The 22,176-nt window shown below is 42.7% G+C and overlaps 1 protein-coding gene across 1 annotated transcript; it reads right to left on the minus strand.

Moving 5' to 3' along the window:
• Positions 1-758: 758 nt before the first annotated feature.
• afg3l2 (AFG3-like AAA ATPase 2) lies at positions 759-20,289 on the minus strand. The gene is made up of 17 exons (XM_076293439.1): positions 20,077-20,289; positions 19,257-19,362; positions 19,058-19,126; positions 18,808-18,947; positions 18,431-18,583; positions 18,133-18,207; positions 17,846-17,970; positions 17,046-17,319; positions 15,465-15,602; positions 9,863-10,016; positions 9,599-9,706; positions 7,022-7,147; positions 6,769-6,879; positions 4,062-4,177; positions 3,758-3,958; positions 3,043-3,237; positions 759-2,710 (listed from the first exon to the last, which is right to left on the minus strand). The coding sequence occupies exons 1-17, from the start codon at positions 20,176-20,178 to the stop codon at positions 2,468-2,470; spliced, it is 2,436 nt and encodes an 811-aa protein (XP_076149554.1). The 5' UTR covers positions 20,179-20,289; the 3' UTR covers positions 759-2,467.
• Between the last annotated feature and the right edge of the window lie 1,887 nt (positions 20,290-22,176).

Consider the following 22,176-nt stretch of genomic DNA (forward strand, 5'->3'; position numbering starts at 1 on the left):
GTCACGGCGGCTAAATGCAGCCGGCCAGGCGAGAGGGAGGGCTGCTGATTCACGCTGACAAAGCGTCTGGGTGGGCCTGGGACCCGGGGCCGGACCAGGCCTCACACTATCACCATCATCATCATCATCATCGCTGCCATCAAAGCAGAGCACGTAGACCTAGACGACTGCTGGACTTTCGAGTCAGGGCCCCCATGATTAAGCATTAAGTGGGCTCCTGTGACCTCACTGGGGAGTTTTTATATATCGTCATACATGACTGTAATTGCTTTGTTTAGATTACTTTGCGATTTGCTTTGTTTAGATGATTTTACCATTTGCTTTGTTTAGATTATTCGGCTATTTGCTTTGTTTAGATTCTTTTTTTCTTTCCAGGAAGCTTTCAGATCAGTGGTGTCATAGTATGACTAACTTTATTAGTACAAATTATTTAGTCTATTACTATTATTAATATTTTCATGTAAGCAAAAACTTTTACTGTATGTCTCTTTGGACAAAAACATCTGCTAAGAACCATATCCATTACCATCAAGCAGTCAAGCAAGTTTTGAAATGATATTATGAGCAGAAAACTGACTTGATATCAGGGTGTGTGAATCATTATCTCCCACTGGTGGCCTTAATCTCTGGTCTCAAAAGTGGTTGAAAAGTGGTGTAAGTGTATGTGTATACGTGTAAGCGTCAGACAGCGTGAGAAAGCCAAATCCCTCATGTCCACAGAATGAATGTGAAACATCTGGTCAGGTTATCAGTTAAAAATAATTTTAAATACATTTATTCATTTTTTTAAACACGAGAACATTTTTTTCCACAGTTGAACAAAATACACATTTACACATTATTTTACAGAGATCATCTTCAAAGACTGGCTTGCAAGAATGGAAGGGGAAAAATAAGAAATTGCGTTGCTGAACAAGGACTAATTTTCACATCACAAGCTCCTGTTGCAAATAAACATTATCCACTGAGTGGAGAAAATAAATACAGGTTCTGTTCAGCTTTGGCATTCATGACATCTCATATTTTCCACCTGAAGCGTTCACTACCCATGAAGGAGTATCTTAACCGCATGCATAATGCAATACATCCCCTGCCAACTCCTTACCAACTGCAGGCAAAATATTTTAAAAATAAGATTAAAACACAGTAAAGTAATCCACCTCAAATCTTTCAAGTTGTTACGAGAATCTGTTGTTAACATGGCAGACCTTGCAGCGTAGTCTGGTGATGATCCACTCTAGCAGTTGTTGATTTGTAGAAACTAGCCCTGTCAAACATAAAACATCTAACTTGGCCTGGGAGGAAAACCATTTCAATTAATTTTCTACTTCGATTAATTGTTAAATACATGTTAATTGATGATCAAAAAACGGCCATGATCAAACCATAAAAAGGGACATTTCTGGTACTGATAGTCTGATGGCTGACACCTCTGATCATGCATATCAATTGTACTGAAAAGGAGAACTCAGATTAAGGAGTGACATCGTCCATCACAGTGACAAACTTAATTCACTATTAATCTCACATCCTTTCACTTTCATTGGACAGGCTGCACTGATGGAGCGTGAGGTGCTTATTTCCCCTAGCAGGTGAAGCCAGCTGACAGTCTGTGGATGTGTGAGTGTGGAAGCACATGCATGCAAAGCATTACTCAAAAGGTTCCATGAGTGCTGTAACCGCGGCGACACTGCGATGTAGAGACTGCAAGCCATTACTATTCCTCTCACCGACTTCCTCCTCGCACAATAATACGATTTTGCAACCACTTCACAGAAGCAATATTTATCTCTAGTATACAATAAACTATTTTTCTCTTTTCCTCTATTCAATTAATTGGATTTTTGATATACTGACTCCTTGGGTACATTCACTGTCAAATATGAGTTGAAATGTTGAAAAGTGCTGCTCTTGTTAATACAAGTCAAATTTCGTTTCAGTCCAACAAAGGTACGTATATATGCAGTGTGAAACAATTCAGTTCAAACAATGAAGCTCAGAGCGCTCAACTGTTCTGAGGGTGAAACAACACAGTAGTGATAATTCTACAATAGATTTGTTTGAGCTATAAAATATGAACATACCTCCGCTGTCTATCGCTTCTTTCTGCATCCGTCAATAGAGGCCGTGCCAGACCTATACAGGACTGAAACATCAGGCTCCCCAGCGTCTTCCCTCTCTGATAAGAATGTCCCTAAGATGATTACTGAAGAGCAAATATAGATCTAGAGAGGCTCTCATCCACAACTATGCCGTCCTCTCTGCCTTCCCAACAAAATCAACTTCACAAGCCACTGAACGTTCCTGAGGGTAATCTACCCAAGCAGGCTGACCAGCCCAACGTCCTGGACCCCCCCCCCCCCCCCCTTCCCCCTTAGACAGCACCCCAGGCCACTCTGTACAGCCACAAGTCCACCTGTCCAGACCTTCCCCACTGGTTGCAGTCCCACATGAGGAGGAGAGGCTTCTAGAAGGGCATGCCGCCGGTAATCTGCCGCGCCACCTGCTCCTCGGTGCTCTCCTCCTTGTCGTTGCTGCGCTCCTTGTTCCAGTCCTTGAGGCCCTCGGGCAGAGAGGTGTCCTCCTCCATGCTGCCTGTGCCCTCCACAAACTCCTCATAGGTGGACTTCTCGGCAAACGGCCGTGGCCCCAGCAGCTCCACCATGTCGCTTTTGTCCAGGACTTCCTTCTCTAGGAGACGCAGTGCCACCTGGTGGCGAGGAGAAGTTAGGTCAGGTATCAAGAGAGGGCATAGATTAGATAGATAGCTAGATAGATACTTTATTGATCCCCAAGGGGAAATTCAAGAAGATTTCATTCTGTTGTCTAAAATCACAGTGGTAGCATTTCTTGCAAAGACTTAAGGTCAAGGTAATTTTTAGCAAAGTGCTTTATGACTTAATCACAATAATACTGTCCTCCTAATCACACTACAACACACAAATCAATGGGATTTCAAATGCGTAATTTTATTGTGACGTGTGAAGTCATATGGATAATTGCTAATGATGTGCAAATTGTGTGTTGTCAGCAGCCCAGTACCTTCTCCACTTCCGCCTTCTTCTCTTTGAGGAGCTTGGTGGTGCGCTCGTACGCCTCGGTGATGAGAATGCGCACCTCTGTGTCGATCAGACGGGCGGTGGCCTCGCTGTAGGGCTTCTCCAGCACCATCTCGCCTTGTCGGGGCAGGTCAAACGACACCTGGCCCACCTTTTCATTCATGCCAAACTGCACAATCTGTGAAAATACGCATTCATGTGTTACACAGTGCAAAAATACATGTGAAGAGGTAAACTACATTACTACAAAGCTAGACATACATTTATTTAGCATTATACAGTTAGGTCCGGTCAAGCAATTGCCTTCGGCACTCGGCCTTTGGCCTGGTACCTACGGCCGAATTACAGCCGTGGCGTTATCCTTTACCAACACCACTCATGTCATATTGCTTAAGTAGTGATTGTGAAAATAGCATTGCTCCTCTTTTGGCAATATAATTAAGCATAAAGATCCAAAGTCCAAAAATCCTGAAAATAGACCACATACAGCGACTATACAGTCACCTTACAAAGTTAGCACACCCATGCTAAACGGTTGACTAAATAGAGGAATAAAAAAAATCATCTTTTGGAAATTGGTCTTAATGAGGAAAAATCCAACCTTTAAGGACACAAAACTTTAGCATGGGTGTGCTAACTTTGTAACGTGACTGTATAACGCAGCATAAATGACAAATGTGAGCAGTCCAACCGTTTACCTGAGCGTAGGCACTCTGCGTGACCTTCTTGAGGTCATCCTGTGCACCGGTGGTGATGCGGCTAAAGAAGATCTCCTCGGACACGCGTCCCCCCAGCGTCATGCACATCCTGTCCAGCAGCTGCTCCTTGGTGTACAGATACTGCTCCTTGGGCAGGTACTGAGCGTACCCTAAGCCCTTCCCACGCGGGATTATGGACACCTGATTACACAGGGCATCATAATTATTTAATCCATCACCAGTCATTCCACATTACGTTACCAATTACAAATAATAAACCATGTCTAAAACCAGCTCGGCTCACCTTGATGAGCGGGTCAGCGTGCTCCAGGTACCAGCCGGCCACAGCATGGCCAGCCTCGTGGTATGCCACCGTCTTCTTCTCCTCAGGCTGCAGCACCTGGGTCTTCTTCTCCAGACCTGCGCGCACACACACACACACACACACACACACACACACACACACACACACACACACACACACACACACACACACACACACACACACACACACACACACACACACACACACACACACACACACACACACACACACACACACACACACACACACACACACACACACACACACACACACACACACACACACACACACACACACAGAATGTGTCGAATCAGATAAGGCTGTTACTGCATCGATTTTGTTCAAACTTTGTCTACATCATGAATGGGTCCCAAAACCAGGGCCTATCAAATATTTCTGTTTATTATATGGCTCTTTACAGTGCTAGTAGAACATCTGTTCCGCGAAAAAAAATCACACTAATCAATTTGTCTCCATCTACTACTCCATCCCCCACTCTTGAAACTTTTGTGTATGCTTGTTTGGCATGCTTGTGTGTGTGTGTGTGTGTGTGTGTGTGTGTGTGTGCGGGTGCGCAGAAAGTAGCCTACTGGCGCTGCAAAGGTGAATACATTTGTAGCACTAGCCAAAAAAATTGTAGCATTGTTATAAAACCTTTAAAATCTCTAAACAATCACAAGTAGGGAAGTTCATCACAGTTCATCCATTGCAACTGGACTGACGAAAGGTCATGTACACCAGTCTAGTTGCATCTCCCATAGGCCCAATAGTGAACCCAGAAATGTTGAGTACCCTAAAGTTTTATTGCAGAAATGTCATCTATAGGCCTAGTAGATGGATTTCAACTTGGTTGCTAAAAGTTGCACCTTGGGCAATTTGCATAATTAGCATAATAAGATCATTAAAGCATGAACAGGGTGCATTTTTTTAATTATAGCTATCACCATGAAACTTTCTCAGTTGATTACTTATGTTAAAATGAGATAAAAAAATGCATTGCATGTTTTTTCTATTTTAATGTTTAAATATGCAAATGAGGCCCTATAGTCTAGTTGCATCTCCCATAGGCCCAATAGTGAACCCAGGAATGTTGAGTACCTTAAAGTTTTATTGCAGAAATGTCATCTATAGGCCTAGTGGATGGATTTCAACTTGGTTGCTAAAAGTTCCACCTTGGGCAATTACTACTCCCCGAGCGCTGTGCCCCGAGTGTTGCAGGCAGCTCACTGCGCCGGGATTAGTGTGTGCTTCACCTCACTGTGTGTTCACTGTGTGCTGAGAGTGTTTCACTAATTCACAGATTGGGATAAGTGCAGAGACCAAATTTCCCTCACAGGATCAAAAGAGTACATATACTTATACTTCTAAATGGGACCCACTGTACAGTAGCTGAAGGTCTCTGGCTAAAGCAACCATAATGAAAGTGTTATCATTGTTTGGATACTGTGTGTGTGTGTGTGTGTGTGCGTTTGCGTTTGTGTGTGTGCGTGTCTGTGTGTATGTGGATGTGTGTGTGCATGTGTGTGTATGTGTGCGTGCATACGTGTGTGTGTGTGTGTGTGTGTGTGTTTGTTTGTGTGTTCGCGAGAATGTATGTGTGAGACAATCCTCTTCCAGCAACCCTTCGCTCAACACCATTTACAGGCCAATGAGTGTACAGTCACTAAATGTACAAATAATAAAATGTAGGGGGGGGGGGGGCGGGGGGCAGGGAAACTTTGACAATCCCTATATGGGTTATAATAAATGGGATAATGTATGGAACGCCAGTCATTATTGTGAAAATAAGTCCCTTCGGGCGAAGCAAGACCCCTCCGCGTCCGGTTCGCCCTGTCTGGATTTATTCTCCCGATAATGACCAGCGTTCCATGCATTATCCCATACACCTTTCATATTTTTTTTCACCCCATGATATTACTTGAGTTTTTAACAACACAGACTAGGTATAATGCTTTAAGATAGTAATGGCCTCAAAGATACGTACAGTATAGGTAGATAAGGCATTTTTGAGTGTGTTAAAATGATTTAAAAAAAATGGTAACACTTTACTTGACAGTATCGGCATAAGAGTGACATGACACTGTCATGAACACATGACACTGGCCCCAGCTGTGGCGCAACTGGCTGGGGCACCTGCACCGTACGCTGGCGACCCAGGTTCGATTCCTGCCCAGGGGTCCTTGCCGGATCCCACCCCTGCTCTCTCTCCTATTCGCTTCCTGTCACTCTCCACTGTCCTATCAGTAAAGGCATAAAAAGCCCGGAAAAAAAAAACACATGACACTGTCATGAACCTTGACCCTGACCCTAATCCTAATCCTAACCCTTGCTGTTATGGCAAAAACTGAATGTCACTTAATAACAGAAGCATTATGTCATAAACATTTATGACAAGTTCATGACAGTGTCATGTCACTGTATGTCGAAACTGTCAAGTAAAGTGTAACCAAAAAAATAAATAAAAATGAAATATTTTACAGGTCTTAGTTTTGGGACCTAAACATTATCTAGAAAAACTCGGGGACTGTCAGATGTTGCGACAACCATTTTCCTGGATTCTGTCTGATTAGACATAGAATGTACAGGCGGGGAGGGTCCCTACGCCGTTGCTTACCCAGCGGTGTGACAGAAAAGAGCAGAGCAGCCGACAGAGCCAGCAGCATGCAAGTGCGTCATGTCATCTCACCTCCAATCACACGTTCGATGGCCTGTTCAAAGTGCTTCTGGTTGATGGCATCGGAGAGGTGACGGGCAGCAATCAGCGCTGCCTCATTGCAGACGTTGGCAATGTCCGCACCTGACACACAGCAGCACAGAAGATAACAGTCAACACATGGACGTCACAGTTGTGCTCTTAAAACAGCACAGACCCTAGTCACACCACACAGAGCAATGTTAATGTCATGCAATGTCATGTTAAATCTGTGATTGTTTCTCACCTGAGAAACCAGGAGTGAGAGCAGCCATTTTCCTGGCCAGAGCATCTTTATCCACCTCTGCATCCAGCTTAAGGGGCCTGAGATGCACTCTGAATATGGAGGCTCTGCCTTTGATATCAGGAGGACCTGAACGACAAACAAGATGACCATAACTGTTTCTTTAGACATACACTTTGCTTTCTGGTCTCAGAAGAGAACCTCTGAAAAATAAAGCCATTGCTACCTGATTGATGTGATTCAGTAATTGCCATAATTGAATTTGAGAGATAATCCTTTCACAGTAGCAAAACGGCCATGCTTTGTGGGATTGTTTTATTGTGGGATTGTTTTCATTGTTGACATTCGGGGTTCTATTTCAGAAAAGGCAATTATTCCATAAAAATTATGTCATTAGAGGGTTATTTTTGCCAGTTTTAAACAATCAGCATTAGCCAATACCTGAGCACATAAGCCGATTAACAGGCAGGCACATCTATGGGCAGCCCAGTGTTGTTGGGGTGCGATCAGACAGGACGCAATTTGCCACTTGTAAAATGTGAGGTGCACCATGTTTTCATAAAAACCTTAGTTCTTTAAGCGCTTCTTATGCGTTATGGTTTGTATAATATTGTTTTATTTCCATTAGGCTGTTCAACATTATTGTTTATTATTTATATTCTCCTCAATATAGTCTTACCATGTCATTGTTTTTTATATTATTGATTGAATGGACACTATTGTTTATTATTGCTTTTCCCCTCATTTTCATTGCTTATTTTGTTAGGCTATTTATTGAATTGACATTGTTGTTTATTATTGCTATTCTCCTTATTATAGTTTGACCAACATTCTAATCTGTTCCCTGTTATATTTTAAATATTATGTTGTTTTTTTTGTATTTGTGTGTCGCTTTGGACAAAGGCGTCTGCAAAGTCCCATAACCATAACCATAAAAACGCGAATGATGTGAGGCGATTTTCAGCTTTGTGTTGAACATTTGTCCAATTTAAGGTGGCAAAAACGTGAGATGCGGCAGGCGCACCAAATGCGATGAAATTTGGGCGCATAAGCAGCTAGTTGCTAGGTTACGGGGACGCTGGCGAGACACGCCGCTCCGTTTGGCATAATGTTCTGGTTTTTTTTTTTGTATTTATTTGTCAACTTAAATGTTTTCACCCTTTATTTACGTTATTTTTGATAGTTTTTGTGTTATTCTTGGTCCTTTTTTCTGGCTGATAACTAACGGTAACCTTAGTTTCTATTCGACTGGGCTGATGAGCTTGCCTTGACTAGCCTTCCCTCTTCCATCTGACGCTGCACATCCTCTGTCTGGACTGGAAAGATTGCTCAGGGCAATGGGCCTACTCTGTGAGAGATCTGCAGCTGCCAAGCTGCCATAACGTTAGTGTATAGCCTCTGACGCTGGGTGCCTGTAGTCTGGATTGAGTGCTGACGTGGGGAGCTCTGATGGCGGCGTCGGGAGCCATGAAGCAACACACTGTCCTTGCTAAACCCACCGAGCTGCTGATCAGCAGGAAGGTCGGCCATCATGACTTCAGACTGTTGTTCTTCAGGTGCTCTTCTCTCCAGACTGCCAGTAAATTCTCTGAGTTGATCTTGCGTTGGCTGTGTGCATTTTCACGCAGGTCATCATTGCCCTTGGACATTTTCAGCTGGTTGGAAATTGGACTAATTTTAACATGATTATTATTATTTTATCTATTTTATTTATTTTCAATTCTCAATTTTCAAGTCTCTTTTGTATGGCTTAGTGTCCTGGGTACGCTGGCAACTACACCACTCCGTCTGGCATTTTTTGTCTTATTGTCTTTTGTTTTGTGTCAATGTCTTGTATGTGGAGCGCTTTGGGTTGCACTCTGTGCATGTTAAATGCGCTATACTAAATAAAACGGACTTGACTTGACAAAAACGCTTACAGCCAGTACGGCACAACATAAAAAAGGCGGATCTCATTGCAAAAACTGCGTCCTGTCTGATCGCGGCCTTGCTGTGCAATAGGTGTGACACTGCTCCTTCTGTCAATTAAACTGCCACAGTAATTGACAGAAGGAGCAGTGTCACACCTATTGCACACCTATTGCACACCTATTGCATAGTGTCGTACTGGCTGTATACCGGCAGACCCCTAGTGGATGTTGCCCAGTGCAGGTTAACAACGTTGTACAGTAACTACTGGGAGAAAACGGCCCAAATTCCCTCAATCACCAGTGTTTTTATTTTTTCAAATAAATCTCCAAAAATGAAGAAATAAAGAAATAAAAGACATGTCTTTATATTTTAAGTAATGCCTTTATGTGACCTCAAGGTGCTGACAATGCACCAAATCCTACTGTAAACACTGTACCTATTCAATCTGTCAATAAAAGAAAAACACAACTCAACTTTTGATTATTAGTGGACTAATTCTCAGTAATTATCGAATTGTATTTTTGCCTGATATATACATCCCTAAAACATATGCATTAACTGGGCTATGGGGACAATTTCAATATGACTGCTGCATGTGCAATATCAGCGGCATTTCATATTAAAATGGTCGGTCTACTGTTGAGACTGTATATCAGCTCCAATACATACCTATGTAAATCTGTCGGTCAAAGCGACCAGGCCTCATTAGTGCCGGGTCCAAGATGTCTGGTCTGTTAGTTCCAGCCAGGACAACTACATTAGTCGCTGTGTTAAACCCTAAAAGAAATGGCAGGAACCACTATTAAACGTCTTTTACAAATTAGTCTCAATCAAACATCTTCCATAATAGATTCGATGGATTCTGATCTTGAAAGCAATCAAGATAAGAAAGACAACTAGAATCAAAATGTAAGTGAGGAGTGGGCTACGCACCATCCATTTCCACCAGTAACTGATTGAGAGTGTTCTCCTGCTCACTCTGCCCTCCAAAGTTACCACGGCCTCGCTTCCTCCCCACTGCGTCGATCTCGTCTATGAACAGGATGCAGGGGGCATTCTTACGTGCCAGTACAAACAGGTCCCGCACCTGAACAATGACACGAGGGACTTTAGGATCAGATCCAGAAGAGATATGAAGCAATCAAACATTCAGAATATACATGCAGTTTGTCAAAGCCATTTATTTCAGTGCATGTGACCAAAACATGAAAAAATGGAGATATAACCTCATAATGTACACACTTAACCCTCAGATAGTGTTGTCAAAATACCAAAAGTATTGTTTTGATACAGATACCAAGTCAACAATTTTGATTTCAATACTTTTTAAAAAGTATCAGTGGTGATCCTAGAGTCTGCTAGAGTCACACACACGGAAAATGATGGTTTAAGTCATATGTTTCATGTATTTGTTTATACGTTTATATATTTGTTATAAATGTATAGTATTCTATGATCTGCATAATTACTAATAGCTAAAAACATTTAGCAATTTGAATACTTCATATTGATTTTTAAATTGTTACACTTGTCTTTAAAGGAGAATTCCGTTGTGATTTTGGAATAAGAAAATTATGGAAATTTTCTTCCAGTAGCAGCAACTGGAATCCATGCATTTCCACGGAATTATTTTTGGAATCTGATCCCTTATCATACCTGTTCATTCATACTCGTCGCTCAACTTATCGTGACTAAATTCAAGATGGCTGCAAACGCTAAACTCCGTGACGATACTGTCTGTATAAATCGTCTTGTAAGTAAACTACCAGTGCTTTTTCAAAGTTCTCAAAGTCTCGTTTTAAATGTCAAGGCCCTCAGAAGTCTACCAATGAAGTATGGAGCTATTTTGAGCCTCGTAAATGGTGTAAAACAGTGATTTATTTGCATGGCTAGGCCGATGCCCGAGGCACCCCCATCAAAAAACTGTTTGTAGCATCGCCTAACTAGCGCCAGATTTCTGAGTGCAGGGGACAAGCCGAGATGAGCTATGAGACATACGTTCACACTCGGTATCATGTTTCAACACACTTTAGGTCAATATCACAGCGGAATTATCATTTAATGTCACTACATTGGTGGTGTGTAGTTCTAATTGAGTGCCTGTCTCTTTAAGAATGTGAAAGTAATAATTAGCCTTCACAACAACAACAACAACATCACATTACATTTCTATAGCGCTTTTTCACACTCAACACTCAAAGCACTTCACATTAACCACCACCAGTGTGTAGCACCCACCTGGGTAATGCATGGCAGCCATTATGCGCCGGAACACTCACCACACACCAGCTTGAGGTGGAGGGTGAGGGAGTGAATGAGCCAATTACACTGTGGGACAATTAGGGGGCCAGATTGAATGAGCCAGGTTGGGAATTTAGCCAGGACACTGGGAAAACCCCCTACTCTTTGCGATAAGTGCCATCTACTGACCACCCACCAACACCACCTCCAGCAGCAACCTAGTTTTCCAAGGAGGTCTCCCATCTAAGTACTAACAAGGCTCACACCTGCTAACTTCAGTAATTCAGCAAAGACAGGGTATCAGACTGATCAGTTGGTATGGCTGCTGGCTTCAGTCTCATGGGTTTAGGCGAGGATCACATCAGCAGCAAACGTAACGCAACGCTCGGACCATAATAAGTTTTGTCTCGTTCCTAAGCAACACAAACGGTTTGTCAATTGAAAACACTCGCGTTGCGCTTTGAAAGTTGAACCAAGTTCAACGCTCAGCTTGTTCAACGTGAGCGTTACACCAGCGTTGCCCACGTTCTGCTGCCGAACCATAGAGAACAATAGGAAACCTGCCGCTTGCCGCTGGCTAATGTGATCCCCGCCTTAGGCTATTGAACAAATAGTTGCACATAGTGCATAAAGAAGGATATGTGGATGCAACTCATTATGTTTTCTGTGTCATTAGACGAAACTAGATGTACCGCAGACAGTGTTTCCACAGTTACCTTGAAAAAGTAATCTGATTACTGATTACTCCTTTAAAAAGTAACTTAGTTACTTTACTGATTACTTGATTTTAAAAGTAACTAAATTAGATTACAAGTTACTTTATTAGTTACTCTAAGCAGCTGCCGACAACACCCCCACCGCCTCAACATAAAAATGATAACCGGTTTGGCCAATACTCAGTATACTGGATTGTGCATTTTAACAGTAATGTCAACAATGTATAGCAGACATCCTAACCTAACCTACTTAGATACTGAAATTCAGATGTTTGCTCAATAATGTCTAGTCAGTACACCAAATAAGAAAGGCCTATTGATAGAAATTGTGATAGTAAAATAGATTTTGGTAGTTTGACCTTTTCATGTAGCCTTGGCAACTAGCCACCTAGTATAGGCCTAAGTAATATGCAAATGAAATTACACTTGTTAAACTCACCTCAACAAGTCTTTTGCAATCATTTAACCCGTCGTGAGCAATGCTAAACACTGTTACAAACAGTGCAGTGTGCAAGACTATCATTATGTTTACTCATATGAGACAATTGGGTACACTTTTGTGTAGTTTGATGTGAAATGGGTCTTAAATGTTCCTTTTTGAGGGGCACTGACTTCAATGCCATGATGCTCCTGTTCCTAGATACACTGACTGAACTGATTAATTAAGTTCAGGAGAAAAGAGATATAAGCCCACCTACACTGAAAACTGATTGGTTGATTTAGCAAAACAGACCAGGATGCTCTCTGTCTTGGATGCGCTTCAGGCACAAACGCACCACTCCTCTCTCTCTCCCTCTCCGTTGTGCGCGCATTAAGCTATGCACACGCGATATGAAGCAAAGATTCTAGAATTTTTGATTTGAAGTCCGGTCTGGCTTGCGTGCTCTTGTTCACTCTAGGTTCCGGGAGATTTTATGTAATTTACGGGTGTCAGAAAGCCGCTATCAATATGTGGGAGACTCCCAAAGCTTCGGGAGACTTGGGATGTCTAGCTAGACAGCACTTTGTCGCCAGCACAGAATGTATAGGCTACAATGTACCTTAATGTTGTCATGTTTAGCTGACACAAACTCAAAATAATGACTGTATAGATAAAATGTGCATCTCTCTCCTCCCTCCATTGTTGTTTAGCCTATACGTTTGTGTCGCTGCGTGGTTTTACACGTGAGTTGTCCTCATGCTGAAAACGTGAGCATAGCCTACAGTACATGACATTAATCCCCGAGACAAGAAGAAAGCAAAGAATATATCTTTTTACTAAGGAAAATTACAAAAATTGTAACGCACAGTGACTTAGATAAGTAACTTTAATCTGATTACTGGTTTGTAAATAGTAGCGCGTTAGATTACTCGTTACCGAAAAAAGTGGTTACTAAGTAATGCGCTACTGGCATCACTGACCGCGGAGCAGTATAAAATATGACCATCGCCTAGTCCTGCCCTTTCTCTTCGCAAAAATAAATCACACTTGTCAATTTGTCTCCATCTTCTACTGCATCCCCTACTCTTGCAACTTTTGTGTATGTAAAAAAGCATGTGCATGTGTGTGTTTGCTTTTGTGTATGGGGGTAATGAGGTGTGTGTGTATGTGTGTGTGCGTTTGTGTGTGTGCGTTTGTGTATGTATGTGCGTGTGCATGAGTGTGTATGCATGTTTGTGTGTGTACATGTGTGTTGTGCATGTGCATGTGTGTGTGCGTGTCTTTATGTGTGTGCATGTGTGTCTTTATGTGTGTGTGTGTGTGTGTGTGCGTTTGTGTGTGCGTTTGTGTGTGTGTGGGCATATGTGTGTGTGTGTGTGTGCCTGTGTGTGTGTATGTGTGCCTGTGTGTGTGTATGTGTGCCTGTGTGTGTCTGTGTATGCGTGCCTGTGTGTGTATGTGCGTGCATGAGTGTGTATGTGTCTTTATGTGTGTGTGTGTGTGTGTGTGTGTGTGTGTGTGTGTGTGCGTTTGTGTGTGCGTTGGCATATGTGTGTGTGTGTGTGTGTGTGTGTGCCTGTGTGTGTGTATGTGTGCCTGTGTGTGTCTGTGTATGCGTGCCTGTGTGTGTATGTGCGTGCATGAGTGTGTATGCATGTGTGTGTGTGTGTGTGTGTGTGTGTGTGTATGTGTATGTGTGCACGTGTGTGCGTGTGTTTACGTGTGTGTGCATGAGTGTGCGCGTGTATGCGCGTGTGGGTGTGTGCGTGTATGTGTGTGTGTGTGCGTTTGTGTGTGTGTTTGTGTATGTGTGTGCGTGTGCATGAGTGTGTATGCATGTTTGTGTGTGTACATGTGTGTTGTGCATGTGCATGTGTGTGTGCGTGTCTTTATGTGTGTGCATGTGTGTCTTTATGTATGTGTGTGTGTGTGTGTGTGTGTATTTATGTGTGTGTGTGTGTGTGTGTGTGTGTGTGTGTGGGCGTTTGTGTGTGTGTGTTTGTGTGTGGGCATTTGTGTGTGTGTGTGTATGTGTGTGTGTTTGTGTGTGGGCATTTGTGTGTGTGTGGGCATTTGTGTGTGTGTGTGTGTGTGTGTGTGTATGCGTGCCTGTGTGTGTCTATGTATGCGTGCCTGTGTGTGTGTATGTGCGTGCATGAGCGTGCATGCATGTGTGTGTCTGTGTGTATGTGTGCACGTGTGTGCATGTGTTCACGTGTGTGTGCATGTGTGCACGTATGTGCATGTGTTTACATGTGTGTGCACGTGTGTGTGCGTGTATGTGCATGTGTGTGCGTGTATGTGCATGTGTGTGCGTTTATGTGCATGTGTGCACGTGTGTGTGCGTGTATGTGCATGTGTGTGCGTTTATGTGTATGTGTGCACGTGTGTGTGCGTGTATGTGCATGTGTGTGCGTTTATGTGCATGTGTGCACGTGTGTGTGCGTGTATGTGCATGTGTGTGCGTTTATGTGTATGTGTGCACGTGTGTGTGCGTGTATGTGCATGTGTGTGCGTTTATGTGTATGTGTGCACGTGTGTGTGCGTGTATGTGCCTGTGCGTGTATGTGCATGTGTGCACGTGTGTGTGCCTGTATGTGCATGTGTGTGCGTTTATGTGCATGTGTGCACGTGTGTGTGCGTGTATGTGCATGTGTGTGCGTTTATGTGCATGTGTGCACGTGTGTGTGCGTGTATGTGCATGTGTGTGCGTTTATGTGTATGTGTGCACGTGTGTGTGCGTGTATGTGCCTGTGCGTGTATGTGCGTGTGGGTGTGTTTATGTACCGGTATGTGAATGTGAATGTGTGCATGTGCGTGCTGGTGTGGCAGCCCTTCACTCAACACCACCATCTACAGGCCGATTGGTGTACAGCCACTAAATCTACATATATTCATTTACTGTATGGCGCCCCACGAACAGAATTCCACAAAACTTGGCATGCATTCAGAGGGTGGATTTTCTGCAGTTTCCGTGCAGTTGGCGTGACATTCCTACATAGCAGAATGAGTCATTCTAGGAATCCTTGGCCACTGACAGCAAGGAACTAAGTGACTAAGTGACAGAACTAAGTGCCTTATTCACACACACACTAGGACCAGGCATACCTACAGGCCATAAATGAGCATCAAGGCACACACGGCCAACATTACCTACCCTGGCTGGACCCACGCCCACAAACATCTCCAGGAACTCTGACCCATTGACAGTGATGAAGGGCACGTTGGCTTCTCCTGCAGTGGCCTTAGCCAGCAGCGTTTTCCCGGTTCCAGGAGGACCAGTCAAAATAGCACCCTATCAGTGAAGAAAATACAGAGGCGTTAGAGCGCTACTCAAAATAATCCCTATTTATTCAAATGGACGACAAGGGCATTAAGATGATATTCAACCTTCATGAGGCTAGAGGCTACTCCTTAACCCTTAGAACCCTAAGCTGTTAGGGCATTTTCACTACCTTTATTCATAAGGATTTATTCTGGTCATTGTAAGTGCCACACACACATATTATATATTGTTTTTTTCAGCAGAGTCTAGGCTATCCAGATCATTTCATGTATTAGTACTAGCATTGATTTTATTTAGATTTGTAAAAAAATTAAAATATAAAATGCGTATTATAAAAATTCTTATATTTCAACATGTATCTCACCACAGCAAGCTCACAGCTCTACATGCATTTCATGTGTGTGTAGGGCAGACTGTCCTGAAACGGGCAATATAATTGCCATGTTGGAGGGATACTCTGGGGCTGAGCAATTTACAGAAATATGTGGTGTGATATTTACGGAAATAAATGCAATTTTTTATTTAGTGATGAAAAATGACCTTTCTGCGCTCCATATCTGTGACACGAACTGATCTGACCTGACTTGACCCGAGGTTGCGTGTTAGCCTGCGTGCATATGGTGTATGCACTCATAATGATTCTCAACTTTTTACTGCATTGCCATGAACAAAGTAAAGGCAAAAAAGGTGTTACTTTGTTGAACAAATTGGGATGCAATGTGAGCCTTGAATTGGATGCCATGCAGGAATTTGCTAGGATCTCAAAACGGGATTATAAACATGCTTTGCCATAGAGAAACACACGATAGCGTTGGATTATAAACATGCTTTGCCACAAAAACAGAAAAAACGTGGGGTAAGTCCAGCTATATGAAGTTATTATTTTGCTGTCACTTCGTCTGTTTTATAACCCAGAAGGATTTACTTGGTATCAAATGATAGCTCTGAGTCTCCCCTTTCATCTGACATGGGTGGCATATCTATCAGATCACGGGTAATTCAAACGAGAGTAATGGGTGTGCAGCATTGGTTTGTGTACATGACGTTATTTTTTTGCAGTCACTTCGTCTGTTTTCATAAGCCAGAAGGATCGATATACATGGTACCAATGGATAGCCCTGAGTCTCTTCTTTCATCTGATATGCTTGCCATATCTATGTGATCACGGGTTCGCGAGTAATTCAAACGAGAGTAATGGGTGTGCAGGTGAACGCAGAGAAGTATAGACTGTAAATATGATGCAATTTTCATTTAATTTCATGATGTGTGTAGTCTTGTTGGAAAGCCCCACTTCTGCTCTTTCGCGCAATAAAGGTTTCATCTCGCTGCGATGAACAGTTCCGGAGCAATGTAACAGAGAAGAAAGGGTGTGTTTTTTGACGCACTTTGCGTCAATCGGGTTCTAAGGGTTAAGAACCATGTCTATATTTGTAGAACAAACGACCAGTGTACCTTGGGGATCTTTGCTCCAAGGTCCTGGTACTGTTTGGGGTTCTTGAGGAAGTTGACAAACTCCATGATCTCCAGCTTGGCCTCCTCACAGCCCGCCACATCCTTGAACTTGATGTCTATCTCGTCACGGAGCACCTTGGCGGTGGTCTCGCCCACGCTGAACAGGCCGCCCATGCCCCTGCCCGGTCTGCCAGCTCCTGCAGGACCACGGCGGAGCATGAAGAGCAGGAAGCCGATGATCAGCACAGTGGGCAGCATGCTGAGGAGGAAGGACCTGGTGGAGCAGGACATAGGCAGGGTCATACAGCAGTGTCCTCTGCAGCTCCCTTAGACTCTTAGGAGTGCCACAACTATATAATAATGTCCCGTGTATTTGCCACATTGTGTATAAACTGCAGGACAGTATTTTATGCTAATTAAAAAAAAAACATGTATTAACCAAATTGCCCAATAAACCAGAATCAGATCATGCTTTAATCATAAAGAGCAAGCATGCCCAAGGAATGTGTATTTGCTGCATGTCCTACTGAAGATGTATGGGGGGGGGGGGGGGGTTGTCTGTAAGTCTCTTTTCCTTCATTGTCTTGGACGCTGTAACAATGCAAATTTCTCCTTGGGAGACAATTAAAGGATTATCTTATCTTAAGAGGAATGTAAAGTTAGAAAAGTTATGCATTCCCATGTACAGGCCACCTCTGTGTATTAATCTCAATGTATTATGAATGACCAGTTCTGGCTCCCTCCTACTCATCTGTATTAAGTGTTTTGTAAAAACTATGGCATCTCTAGGGGAGCCTTACCCATCACTCTCAGTGGAGTAGACAACTGGGAGCCTGTTCTCCCCTTCAATGCCCATCTCTATCTGGGCTGTCTCCAGGTTACGCTCAAATGTGTCTACACTCCCAATGTTGAACCAGACATATTGCTGCAGATATAACAGAAAGAGTGGAAAGGGTCATCAGAATACAGAAACAGTCAGTCTTCCATGGTTATAAATGATAATACATTTGTCATCTGATAGTGAGAAGATACTATCAGTGAAACAAAACTCAGTGAAGCATGAATGTTGATTAGGAACAATACTCACTCCATCAACTGGGGTCTTTCCTGGGGCAAATACCACTTTGACATACCGTTTGTTGACAACCTCTAATCTGTCAACCTGATGAAAAGTTACACTTCATGTCAGTATGTTTCAGAGGTTACACTCTTACATACACACTTACACACTTACACACACACACACACACACACACACACTTACACACACTTACACACACACATTACACACACACGCTCACTCACACACACACACGCTCACTCACACTCACACACACACACACGTCACAGTAAGTTAACTAGCTACCAAATAAAACAAAACTTACAACGCCTTTGGAGAGATACAGGTTCACAAAGTCTTTCCAGGTAACTTCCCTCCCACCATCTCGGAAAAAGAAGTAATAAGTGATAACTGTCCAAAAAGCAGCTCCGCTTAGGAAAAAAGCACGGAACTCTTTGTCATCCCATGGCACTTCACCCTGAACACACCAAAAGAATCATAGTTATGCTTAATAGTGACTGTGGTTTCTACAATATTAGCACATGAATAACAGTGGGTATGCAAGATGACCTAGCCTGTGTACAGGACAAATCTAAGAGCTCATTACATTTGCTCTGGCATATCCACTGATGGGGTATTATCCAGGCTAAAGATGACCAGTATTGCAAGACAAAACATAAACTACACAGACTACAATCTTACCTTCTGGAGACGGCTAAACCAGGAACTCTCATCTTTTCTTCCTCCTCTTTTTCCTCCTCCTCCCGAACCACCACCACCACCACCGCCGCCACCACCACCACTGGACCTACCAGCTCTGTTGGCATTACTTGGCTTGGCCTCTGAGATGATGCAATTAACAACTTTTAACAACTTTTAATAGTGAGGGGACAAAGAAACAAAAGATAAGACACACTACTGCCTACAGAACTGAGTAGAACAAAACACTTGCCTTTAGCCTCAGCTGGTTTCGGTTCACTGTGTTTTGGGCTCGTCTTGTTAGGGAAATATTTCTCAAACCCTACAAGATATTCAGAGATGCCCGCTGAGCACAAAAGCATTGTCCACAAACAAAGTTCTGCTGTACACCTTTAACATGCAATTAAAAGGTTTATTACCCTACTACAGATAGTATTTAATATACAGTCTACCTTTGGGAGGTTTAGAGCATAGTCTTCTATAGGCACCTAAAACACTCCAGAGCAAGGATCCTCTTTCAAGACCAGAGGGAGTTTGAGTTTCAGCTTGGCTTGAGACCTTTCATGAGATAAGATCAACACTTTTCATGAGACAGGAGACAAACTTGGGGAAAAAAATAATTAGGCCTACATAATAAATGTAAACCAATCAGAGCGTGTGCAGAGTGGAATCACATAAACCAAGCTAGACAGCCACATATGACTTAAATATGGGTTACAATAGTTACATCAATTCCGCTCTACAGCGGTCAATGTAAAAAAACTAATTTACCTTCATATTAGCTGTTACATTTTTGAGTGAGAAAAACAAACCACAATCCCTCCAACCACAACATAATCCATGTTGCGCGATTGTGAACTTGAGCAAGAGAAGGACTGGCTAGCAGCAAATATGCAAACAAAGCGATCACACAATCCATTGCGTTTGAAATCGCCTTCAATCTACATCCCCTTCTATAGACCGACACCACCTCACAGTTTAGTAATACTAGCTGGAAGTAAAGAAAAATGCAAACGTTACCTAACGCAATGTCATTCCTAGGCCTGTATGGCTCCTTGCTGGTTAGCTTGTCAACTAACTTAGCTGGCTAACTTGTCAACCCATGACAGTCAGGTTAAAAGGGTATTTTTCCAAGTAACTACTAAACAAACAATAACGTTGTAATTAAACTAGCATAGTAATTTAGCGAGAGGCGTATACCGTTCACGTTAGATTACAATGACATAGAGAACAGGCTTTCATGTCAGTTCCATAATCTTAGTTTGCACCTACCTGTCGTAACGTTACATAGTTTGTTGATCTGACGTTTGGAGGTAAATTTATCTTGGAAAGGTTCCTGCAACCTCTTGATAAGAAGAGATATCGGTGGGCCATCACGACCCGCTTCAAATGAATTACAACTAAAACAGAAAATTAAGCACAGATCGTATTTGTACGAAAGATGTCTGTGATACAATTTCCCTTCGCACCACACTCCGCCATCACTAGAAGATTACGTCACAGCCTGTATGACAGTATTTCCGGTTGTGTTGATCAAGCTGTGTAGTTTGAACATATTTTTATAGTCCTAATAGACTACTTTAATTCATTTATTTTTATATTCTCACATCACAAACTTGCCTGTTTGTTCTACTGTTTATAATGGCCAAATAAAAAAATGGACAGAAAATTAGTCTATGTGTAGACCTATTCATAGGCCTATCACCTATCAAGCCTTGCAGTAAACTAAACTATGTACCGCATTGCTGTACAAAATACGACCGCTGCTCAGTCCTTTATATCCTCTCTGTGACAATAAATAACGCTTGTCAATTTGTCTCCATCTTCACTCCATCCCCTACTCTTGCCACTTTTGTATGCTTGTGTGTGTGTGTGTGTGTGCCTGTGTGCGTGCGTGCATGCCTGTGTGTCTGATTGTGTGGATGTGTGTGTGCGTGCATGCGTGTGGATGCGTGTGTGTGTGTGTGTGTATGCGCGTGCGTGTCTCATAGAGCCTGATCAATATGGGATTTTGAAGGCCGATACCGATTTCAAAATTTGAGTTTTTCAAAAACTAATAACCGATATATCGGCCGATAGTCATTTTTAACAAACACAATGTAAAAATGTTCCCATAACAAGGTTCTAAACAAGGTGGGGGAATTATGTATTCGAATAGGCTTAACTATCTAGTTTCCTAATGAAAGGCTCTTCATATACAGTAATTTATTTTTTTTAAGAAATAAAAGAGCGTATAGAATAGAAAGAATAGTAAGAAAATAGGTCTTTGTTCTGTGATAACCACATTGCCACAAACTACATGTGAGCAGTTTACTTAATGACTCTCCCTTTATGCAAGCAAAACATTTTACAAGTATGATCAGTTACTTTACTTTACTTTTAGGCTTTAGCCTAAACCATGTGTGGCAAGTGGTATGGTTGTTAGGGGCTTTGAGCCCAGATATATTTGCTGACTACGCCACGATGGGACTTGCATCCAAAGATATAACTCACACATCAGTAACCTTAACCCAATAAGGCACTTCGTGAACTGAATTGGAGACATGGTTCCAAAAAGAAAATCAAGCTTTTATTGACAATGAACAAACATATGTTGCACCAACACACATGGATGCGCATACACTGGAAGGGGAGAAGGATAGGCAGGGCTGATGCTTACCAGTGGGAAGCCAGCGAGCCTCCAGGGGGTCACCCACTCACACGTGCGCAAGCACTCACACACACGGGAAAAATATGGTCACAACAAGTGAAAAAGAAGGCACGGCACACAAAGACACGGGGTATCCTGCCACCAAAAGGGACGCTACACCTCCACCTTGGGCCTCAGCTCCTGGGAAACAGAGAGGAAAGCAACACAAGGTTAAGGGGATCACACACACACACACACACACACACACAACTGAACAGGTTAACACAAAATACAGTACAGGCCAGGGACCTTGATGGCCCTAGAGCACTAGAGATCCACAGCTATAAAAGGCCTCCAGCTACAAATACTCTCAAAACAAGGCTGCAGGCACTGAGGATCAGCAGCACTATGGAGGGCCTCCGTCAGTGGTACAATGAGATGAGATGTAAAATAAAAGGAATAACACAGTAACACAATCAATTAAAAGGAGCCAAACGCGGTCACCCTGGGTATCAGAAGCGCTACACAAATGGCCTCCTTCCAGTTGCAAACATAAAAAGATAACTGACAAATTCATAAACAAAACGAACAAAAACGCTCAGTTGCGTCAATCAGGATACTCAGACACTCAATGCATACTCACAATCACAACATATTCATTCATTCATTCATTTAGACACTGCACACACAAAGACAAAGGACACAACACAGAACACAGTCCAATCCAGCTAGCAAGCGAATCA

The sequence above is a fragment of the Alosa pseudoharengus genome, unplaced genomic scaffold, assembly GCF_046254945.1.
Source record: "Alosa pseudoharengus isolate Yale_2024_CS ecotype anadromous, Long Island Sound unplaced genomic scaffold, YU_APseudo_1.1 YU_APseudo_1.1_scf_2, whole genome shotgun sequence".
In the NCBI taxonomy this organism is placed as follows: Eukaryota; Metazoa; Chordata; class Actinopteri; order Clupeiformes; family Clupeidae; genus Alosa; species Alosa pseudoharengus.